The sequence below is a fragment of the Sorghum bicolor genome, chromosome 1, assembly GCF_000003195.3.
Source record: "Sorghum bicolor cultivar BTx623 chromosome 1, Sorghum_bicolor_NCBIv3, whole genome shotgun sequence".
In the NCBI taxonomy this organism is placed as follows: Eukaryota; Viridiplantae; Streptophyta; class Magnoliopsida; order Poales; family Poaceae; genus Sorghum; species Sorghum bicolor.
In genome coordinates, this window is record NC_012870.2 from 60,820,854 (window position 1) to 60,831,461 (window position 10,608).

General features: G+C 42.0%; 1 protein-coding gene across 1 annotated transcript; it reads right to left on the reverse strand.

The window, feature by feature from the left end:
* LOC8063179 (ethylene-responsive transcription factor ERF024) lies at positions 339-1,643 on the reverse strand. The gene has a single exon (XM_002467581.2). It carries the CDS (start codon positions 1,443-1,445, stop codon positions 843-845), a length of 603 nt encoding a protein of 200 aa, XP_002467626.2. The 5' UTR covers positions 1,446-1,643; the 3' UTR covers positions 339-842.

Sequence of the window (10,608 nt, forward strand, 5' to 3'; positions counted from 1 at the left end):
CAAGTTCCGCTCACAGAGAGCACAAAAGTAATTATTTGCCAGGCTCTTAGGGGGCGTTTGCTTAGGGTTGTTAAAGTTTAACAGGTACTATAATATGTTTGTCTTATTGGACAATTAGTCTCCAATTATGGACTAATTAGGTTGAAAAGATTCGTCTCGTAAATTACTCTTTAGTTGTGTTTTTAGTTTCGTAAATAGTCTATATTTAGTACTCTATGTATGTGTCTAAACATTCATTGTGATGGACGATAGTTTATATTTAGTACTCCATGCATGTGTCAAAATATTCGATTTGTGACGGGCGTTAAACTTTAACGTTTGAAACCAAACGGAGCCTTAACTGGAGGCGTTGTGATGTCCACAGCCTTGAATACCATTGTCTTTTATGAACTAAATACATGATGCACATTATGTAGTACTACTAAATGCTTTATTCATCGTATCACAAATGAAAAAAAAACTAGTCTCATGGGCTCATGGTGTCATGTTTTCCGGATGATCCTCAAAACTGCAGAGCCAGGCTGACTGTACTGCGTTTGTATAATATATAATACTATTACAGTGACGATGAGTGAGCACGTAGCAAACTCGTTATACGCGCGCATCCCTGTCGTGTCTGCATCATTCATGCTACGTAACGTACGTACAAGAACATCGATCACAGAGCGCGTACATGTCGCCCCACTGGCCACCACCAACACATTCCTCTGCCCACATCGATCAGTTGTTGTGATCCCACACCACATGCACGTACGCTTTCCATTTACAGTACGTGGCGCCCGTCCTCATCTCACATTACACCGCCTCCCAGTACCACCAAAGCAGTGTGGCTCGCCAGCGCATCACCAGGAGTGATCCCACAGGCTGACGCCTTCCTCGTCGGCTTCCATCGCCGCAGGGCCGAGCACCGGCGGGCTCATCATCAACCCCTCCGCCATGCTCAGCATCAGCCGCGGCATCTCGAACAGGTCGTCCTCGTCCACAACGCCGGCGGCCGCCACGGCACCCGCGTCGCCACCACTGTGACCACACAGGTCGTCGTGCCGACCGCCGCCGCTTCTTCCGTGGCGGATGTCCTCCCAGTCCGCCATCGCGGCCGCGGCCGCAGCAGCGGCGGCCCGGACGTCGTCCGGGGCCGCGGACGCGGGCGCCGGCCGCGCCATCGCGGCGTCGGGGAAGTTGAGCGCCGTGCCGGCGCCCCGCAGCGCCAATGCGGCGGCGTCGTAGGCCGCCGCGGCCATCTCGGGCGTCGGGTAGGTGCCGAGCCAGATCCTGCTGGGCTTCCGGAGCTCGCGGATCTCCGACACCCACTTGCCCGCCCGCAGCCGCACCCCGCGGTACACCGGGTGCCGCGTCTCCGCCCTCGCGCGCCGCCCGCCGCACGTCGTCGTCGTCGGCACGGTGGTGGTCCTCCGCTCCTCCTGCCGCCTCTGCTGCTCCATCATATCTGCACGTCCGTCCCGATACCATCGATCGACGCACTACATTGCATGCATCAAACACGCGCGCCAGGCAAGGGACTTGTGAAAGGCACAAGCTGCACAAGTAGTGACGACTGACGACAACAGATTGGCAGCAATGATGATGATGATTAACCGAAGGTGGAAGGATAAACCCTACTAGCTATCCAGACAGACTACTACTCCTACTCAGTGTTGTTACGTTGAAATGGGAGGATCTGAGGAGGGTTTTAAAAAACCGAGGAACCGGGGCTGGAGTTGGTGAAAACATTCTCGAGACGATCGAAGACGACGTGACGAGACGCGTTTCCTGCCCGCTCAACGCGCTCGGCTAGAGATTAGCTGTGAAGCACACCAGCTAGCCGGGTGACGACGGAAAAAAGAGTGGGGGCCTCTCCCAACTCGAGGGCCGGGGCTAGCTTTTCGACGGCCGGCCCGGCGAACGGGGAGTCGCCACGATCGCGGCAACCAGCTGGGCCGGGGTGGTGCAATCTGAGGTCTTGCAAAAGCCGCTTTTGGGTAGGCTAGTGCGCGACGAGGTTAGCAGCTGGTGTACGACCCGCGCCGGGGGTCGTCCAGGTGGCTTCGTGCAGAGAGCTGCTTCGCTTCGCGGCTGACTGGACAGGTGCAGGGGAAGTGAAGTGCATGTCTCGCTCTGGTGGTGTTTTATTTGACCCGTTCAAATTCAAGGACAGTATAATAAGGGCTTCATTCGTTAATCTAACGTAAAGGTGAATGAGTAGATGATGATGATATGATGCATGATTCATTCGTTTGTCTTTTTCCTGTCACCTACCATATCTAGTGAGTAGTACTGGTACTAGATTACGCGGGCGTGCGGACGGTGCGTGCATGGCCAGATATTTCTGAGTAAGAAAATGGTGAGAAAATCTGCAAGCCTGTAGTAGCTCTCCATACCGAGAGGTCGTCGATCGATCTCCCTGCTGCTTATTGGTGCTTGAGCTGGAAAGCACGTGCTGTCAATTTCACCGAGCGCTCTTCCAAACGCGGTAGGCCAATGGTCACGACTTCAGAAGCCGCCTGAATAAGGTCCGATCGAGAGTTCACTGAGACGACCTTCTTTTTATTGTGGAAGAGATAAATTCAGTATATATGTAGCTATATATATATGCTGCAAGAGTACGCAGTACGCATGCATCAGCACCGGTGCACGAATGGCCAGACAACACGCACGGCTCCATCTAGGCCATGGTTCCCAAGTGGGTGTGCAACGTTGTGGGTTGTTGGGACCCAAAGAATTTCGAGGATGAGTGCCACAGGCCCCCAGTGTTATGATGCTAGCTGCAGTCCATATCTTAGCATGGAGTAAAGTTTAATTCAAGCACATATTTTTCTGATTGCATTATTGCCGCCTGCTCTTGATCTTATCCTCTGAATACTATTGTCAACATGAAAATTGAAAAGGAAGACATTTCTTATTTTCCTTCTTTTCGATTTCGGCTGCCCCCATATGCACGTTGTCATTCTGCAAGATCACCAAGTCTAAAGAACGCTACCAAGGGTGCAAGGGACGACAGCACAGCTATATGTGCTGTGGAAAGTGTACTGAAAATATCTAAACAATATACCTCATTCACAAAAACGTAGTGGTGCTTTGGTTTCGAGTGTTTGTTTATTTTTATTTATTATTGTGGGAGAGGCTGAATGTTTTTGTAAATGGTACAAATTAGTAACTTCAATCTTCACCCTCTCACCTATTCGTGCCTGACTATCTTAATAACCACTCATCTATAAAAACTATGTATTCTCTATACACCCCTCTTCCAACACCCACCTTTCCCCCCAAAAGAATACTAAAATGTCCAAATAACCCTTTTATGGAGTTTTAAGGGGGGACTCTTACCTACCGACTTGGTTGAAAGTGAACCAACGATGACCACCTGCGTCTCAGGATTTGTCTTCAAGGGCTATAAATTCATGATGTTGCGTTATGTTGCATGAATATGTGTAGTTTAACTATTTCTACAACACGTCTACAACCACCCCAGTGCAAATATATGCAACTCAAGAAAACCAATTTTGCTGTCAATGCTCGATGAAATCTCTTTTGAAAAAAATGAAAAAGTTGCGGTTGCCAATTCAAACATCTAAGTTAAATGGACCATTATAAATAAGCACCAAAATAAGTCTATAAAAATGCAAACACTTTCAAGCTAGGCACCATAACATAGACATGGTTTTAGAAAATTCTAAAACAAGTTCAATAAATTTTTGGGCTAAAGTAATTTTTCTATGGATTTTTAAGATTAAACTAGGTTTTAGGATTTTTAGTTGCATTATATTTCCATGTAAAATATATTTAAATAAAATTTTGAGTTTTTTATACTTTTATAAAAATATTTCTAATCTGATTTAGCTTCTCAAAATCATGTGAGTGAAATAATTTAGAGACGTCACATCATCAAAACCACCATCAAATTGCCAGGATGTAAAAGTGAATGGTTTTTAAAGTTGCGGAGATTAAAAAACTGCTTTCTAGATCAGCGGAAAAAAAAATCAGACGACTGTGATACCTGAGGGGATAAAATGAACTTCTTCTGATTATATATTTTTTTGAGGATTCCGATATGTACTACTGTGACGTGTGACTGGAGGTAATTTAGACAGCCAGCTAGAGCATTCTGGGCCTAAATTAAAAAGACTGGGCCAAAACTGAAGTTTCGATTACCGAAGGATATACACCAGCAGGCCTAAGTCGGGCATGTCCTGAATAGTCTTGGGCTCCTCATTACAAGCCACTTATTATAGCCCATGAAAGATTTGTCTGGAAATTTGAGCCCACTTCCTAACAAATTAGAAATCATGAAACACATATACGTCTACTAGTAGTTTTACTTCTTGATTCTTACCAAACGGTTCAAGTGAGGATCAATATAGCAGCAGGTGAAAAGTGATTCTAGTGGTGAGAATAGGAGGAAGTGAGGAGTCTATTTTCATACCTTTCAGTTCCTTGTGTAAATTAAAAAGTTTGATCCTCAGTAAAATCCTGTGAGTTTTTGTTGTTTGGTTGAGGAAGAATGATTTCCTATTGTGAAACTATGCAAAGAAACAATGCCAAACGGCTCTATATAAGCTATGAAAATTAACTATGAGAGCCGAGCGATATCTTTAGTTCAGACAGTTGTACTTCCTAAAAACCAGTGTCAAATGCTAAAGTTGTCTATCTCATTAATGTGCAATTCTCTATCTCCTTCTCAACTGAACTAAAATCCGACTTCACTAATCAGCGAAGAACTGCTAGTTTCAAAATCAGCGGATCCCACAACCCTCCGCCACTTTTCTTTTCCAGTAAAATTTGTTTCCGCAACTCTATTTTTTTAAAAAAACATTACCAAATTATAAACTATCATGATAACTTTCTATGTAAGTTTTGAAGCCCAATTTTTAATCATATCTACTAGCGGGCAAACTTATTAGTAACAATTCCTCAACATTACTTCTATAAATACAACTTTATAATAAATTATACGAATAACATAACATATGTATGTAAGTTATTGTTGCCTAACATCTTCTGAAAAATATACATACAATTTATCCAACACAACTTTTTATGTAATTTATATTAATAAAATTTCTCAAAATATGATAAAAAGGAAACGAAAAAAGGAAGTGAGAAAATAAAATCCGATAGAGAAAAAGAAATAAAAAATTAAAAGAAAAAGCGAGAATATTAAACGGACGTCAGCCCATGAACATGACTACGGATAAATTGCCGAGCTCAAGGTGAGAGAATGGTGAGAAAAAATAGTAAGGGAGCAGTACTTTCTGTCATGGCGAGCAACTCCAGCAGTAGCCCCAAAACTAGGCCTCTATTTTTAATTTGGGTGCTCCCCCTACTTTTTGGGCTCAACTTTTTTGCTTCAACTCCAACAGTAGCACTAAAATTTGGGCTCCCAAACCTATTCCGGAGAGAATGACAGAATGGACCCACTTATCATTGTCTTTTTGTTCTTCCTCTTTCTTCTTCCTTTGGACAGGGACACAATTAGAGCATCGAGTCGGTTACAGTAGAGTGTCATGCACGTGCAAGAGAAGAGAGAGAGAGGGAGCATATGCTGGAGCTAGGACACGCGATGGAGGATGGGGGCTGTTCTGTTAGGCCAACAGGAATGGGGTCTGAGGGAGAAATATGGGTGCCCAGCCAAATATGCTGGAGTAATGTTTTTAGCCTAGGCACTCATATTTAGCTATTGGAGCTTAAATAGGGGCCTGCTGGAGTTGCTCTTATCAGCCAAACAAACAAGTAATCATGCAAGAGGCATGAAGCAGGGGCCCACCATACGGCATCCTCAGATAATAGAAACATTGGCTCCGTGCGACTGCTCGCTAAACTAGATTTTACGATTCACATAACTTAGATACATATGCTTTTGTTGTATAACAATAATAAGTTAATATAAAAATAGAAATAAAAAATAAAATAAAAAACGAAGTAAAAACGTATGGACATGGATGACTCGCTCCAAAGTCTAAACTGGACACAACACTGTAGAATCTAGATAAAAAGGAAAAAGAAAAAGAAAAAGATAGTTGTCAAGGTTATCCCTATAAAGCAAAATATCCACCTACAAAAAACGCATGTGGTCTGTGTCACTAAAGATCGACCATTGGATTTGAGACGCGTAAATGCTCGTGGAACTAGAATTGAGACTAAAAGCCGGTGAAGTCAGTTTTTTTTTTCTTCACTAGATTCGATTTTTCAAAGATGCGCGGCCTAGCAGACGCGCCTATCCATGTGCGGCGATCTTCCTCTCCTTGGCGCCGAGTCACCGTGCCGCCGTGAGGAATGGCCTCCTCGCCGTTGCTGCCGCTGGTACTCCTGGCCCTGCTGCTGCAGCTGGCTCTCTTCACGCCGGCGTCCGTCCTCGCGTCCGGTGGCGGAGGAGAGAAGCGCACGTGTACTCGTGGTCCTGCATGGCAGGTAGAGCTTCCTCGGCAGAGGGCGCTCTCGAGCGTGCCAGCCGTAGTGGGCGGCACCGGCGGGTTCAGGATGGCGCGCAATTTCTCGCTGCTCAAGGTCGCCAGCACCTCGCCAGAGGCGGCCGTCTTCCAGCTCGATCGACCTGTTCGTCTTCACGGCTCGTGGTCATCAATAATAGCTACTCTCTCCACCCCAAATTACGTGACATTGTAAGAATTTTGTAGAGTTAAGTATCCTAAATTTAATTAAAATTATAGAAAAATTAAAAAAAAATTATGAGATCAAGTAATGAAAAATATAAAAACCTAAGAGCAACTCCAACAACTTAGCTATTCTTGTTGTGGAGACTATTTTAGAATTTGCTATATAGTTTTGTAAAATAGAAAGTTAGTTATTTCTTAATTTTCGCTGGCCATATATAGTCAATCACTGACACAAGCTATATGATTTTGTAAAATAGCAAGACTGTTGTGGACCTCTTCTTTTTTACGAAGTTTTCTATTTTACAAAATGGCTAAATAATGAAATTTGGCTACTAATTTTAGCCAAGCTCTTGGAGTTATAAATATTGTTATTTTATTATATGAATTTAGTTAAATTTGAGATGCTTTAACTCTCTAAGATACTTAAAATGACTTGTAATTTAGGATAGAAGAGTAGCTAGTTTGATGTGATATGATAACATAATGATACAACCGATAATAGCTAGCTAGCTCGACCCGTTCGTCTTCACGGTGTTCGATCGACAAAAACAAATGTACTCCCTCCTCCGTTCATTTATCTCCTTCGTTTTAGCCTTCGGCACAATGACCAAAGAGCATAGTAAAAGCACTCACTTTACATTTAATCATCTCGGGCTGAGCACGTATGAGGAGTCATAGGCAAGGAACAACCAATGAGCAGCAAAGAGACAATAAATGCAGACAAGTGGTAGCCAATGAGCAGCAAAACGACGATAAATGTAGGCAAGTCCCAAGGTAATATGAAGGAGATTTTTGAATAAAATGTTTTTGCTTAGATGAAGGAGATAAATGAATGGAGGGAGTATGATCATATTTACAAAAATATTATTGAATGATTGGATTATGTTTTCAGTAGAAAATTATTGGAAACTTTTGAAGATGACCAGATTTATTCCTCCTAATATTCTTTTAGGAGTTGGAAAAAACTATGGTCATGGTTAGTTCCCAAAAAATCTTCAAGATTCTCCATCACATCAAATCTTTGAACGCATACATAAAGCATTAAATATATATATAAAATAACTAATTGCACAACATGATTTTTTGAGCTTAGCAAGTTTATGGTTAGACAATAATTACTAAATACAAACGAAAATGCTACAGTAACTAAATCTAAATTTTTTATGAACTAAACAAGACCTATGTTTTGTGGAAGAAAAAATTAAGGTACTCTTGGAGATGCTCATGACTGTAGCAATAGGCTAAAGACATTTGAAACCCTCAGCCTATCTCTATTAGTGGCCTACCCTCTCTCAATCTCTGGATCAGGACGTGGAAGGATGTTAGTCGTTAAGCCACAGTTAACTTGATGTTAAACTTTATTACTGCTCCTGATTTTCTCAAAAGTGCATTAAAAAGAGATAGATATAGTAGGAGGGGACCTGACGTGACCACTTGATATTTGCAAATGATGCATATACTATCCTATTCCTGTCTGATTTGGATAAGAATCTGGTCCGCCAAGTGACGCGACCCCACACTCCACAAAGACATACCACATGATAGGCTAAATAAATTGCCCAGCAACGAAAAAGTAGCGTGACATAATGTGGTGCCATGAGGTTGATGTGTAGCCTATTCATATAAAAAAAAAGGTTGATGTGTGTACCGTCTACTGTGTAGCCGATCCGGCAAGCCACAAGAAAAGCTCCAGATCATTTTGAACATGCTGGCATGCTACCACGCAGAAGAATAAAAAAATCATTCTAGAAGGCCGCCAGTGCAAGGTCGTTTCTACGTACGGAGTGGGACACAGCGAGGAACTGTTCCAGCATGCTCTGGCATCTGTGGTTTGATGAATTGTGAAAAGCAGAACAAATTGGTAGGGGCAGGCTGGTGCCAAAAAAACCTTAATTTCCCATCATGGCAAAGCAAAGCAAAAGCATTACCTTGATCTACGAGGCCATCGACATGTAATATTAGTTTTTTTAGAGGACATGTAATATTAGTTATTAGCCCGTGTTGTGGTTACATGTCAGTGGGCTCAAATAGCAGTCACCACTGACATGTACTCTCTCCATCTAAAAAAGACCGATGTTTTTTATTTTGATCAATCATGACCGCTCGTTTTATTTAAATTTTTTTATAAATTCTAAAATAAATAACTTATTATTAAAATATTTCTAATGATCAAATAAGTCATATCAAAATAGACAATATTTATATAAAAAATTATAATAAAATAAATAGTCAAACAAGATATTTAAAAATCAATGACAACAGTTTTTTAAGATGGAAGGAGTAATATTAGCCCACGAGCAACCTGGAAAGAAGGCCCGGCCCTATCCTGTGCATGCAAATCGGCCACCACATTGTTTGCTTCTATTTGTCTTCGACATAAGAATCTTTGAGAGTGATCTCAAGTTTAACCAAATTTATATAATAAGATAATAATATTTATAATACTAATTAACTACTCTCTTTATTCTAAAATAATTGTCGTTTGTGTTTTTCGATGAACAACTTTGACTAAATATATATTAAAAAAATATTAATGTTTATAGTACATACGTAATTAGTATCATTGAAAAGATCATTGAGTCTAGTTTTGTAATAAATTTATTTGGTGACACAAATATTGTATGTTTTTTTCTATAAATTGAGTCAAACTTGTAGCACGGAAACCAAAAGCGACAATTAATTTGGGACGGAGAGAGTATCATTAGATTCTTTATTAATTATATTTTTATAGTATAACTATTTGATGTTATAAATTTTTGTAATTTTTTTCATATAGTTTTGGTTAAATTTAAAATGCTTTGACTCTCCAATATTCTTAAAATGTCTTATAATTTAAAATAGACGGAGTACAACAAATTTGTGGTTGGATGGCTTCAAATCTTGATTTGTTCCATCAGTTTATTTTGCTGTGCACATTCTCGAATATAACCCAATTGGCACATAATTTATTCTGTTGCCTAGGTGCATCATTTAGCTTTATCTACATATGCATGTGATTATTTTTTAAGAATATTTTTACCTTTGTTGTCATCATCAAATTTACTTCAAATTGGCACATGATTTTCTTTTCCTGTTGTAAGCATAAGAGCAACTCCAACATGGACACCCAAATCAAGTCCCCTATTTAGGATTTGAGTGCTTACTCCTACTTTTATTGGTCTAACAAATTTCTCACTCCAACAACAACCCTCAAATAGAGCCCCCAAAGTCCATATCAGCAGACAATGATATGGAGACCCACACGTTATTGACTCAACTCTTCTTCCCCTCATTCTATCTCCACACACAGGGTAGAGGACGAGCAGAGCGGCTAGAGAAGGTTGTGGTTGCTCCTTCAATGGTGAGCAGTCCAGGCCCACTCCTCCCAGCGGCTAGAGTAGGCTGAGAGGCTCCTCCTGGCGGCGAGCTGGTCGGGCCACTCCTCCCCGTGGCCAGAGCAAGATGGGGACGCTCCTCCCGACAATGGCGGTGAGCAGGTCGGGGCTGCTCTAGCTAGGGCGACGTGGAGGGAATGTGCCATGGTCCGAGCAGGTGCGCCATGGCCATCCGACCATTCGGGGAGCAGATCGAGCGGATGAGGAGGAGATCGAGCAGGGGAGGACCACAGTTCCGTACGCGCAAGCAGGATGGGGGCCGAGGGATGACCCAACAGGAATTAGGGCTGGTGGGAGAATTTTGTTGGCCCAACTAACTTGAGATCCATAGTAGGGGGCCTGCTTGAGTTGGATTTTTTACCTGGGCACTTATATTTAGCTATTAGGCTCAAACAGGGGGCCTGTTGGAGTTGCTCTAAGTATACTAAGACTCGCCCTAGTTATTGAGCAGTCAGCCCCTTGCGTGTTACAACGCAACCTGTTCATTTGAGTTTATTAGCCGAATTTATTAGTTATTCAACAGTATTTTTTTTCTCATAATAAATCAGTCAATAGTACTTTTTAGGTGTTTTTTTATGAAAATCCTGTTTTTAAGTAAATCTCAGAGTCGTGACAAATACCTTTGA

Excerpts from the sequence above, each read along its gene's own strand:
- LOC8063179 (XM_002467581.2), bottom strand. The coding sequence starts at position 1,445 with ATGATGGAGCAGCAGAGGCGGCAGGAGGAGCGGAGGACCACCACCGTG.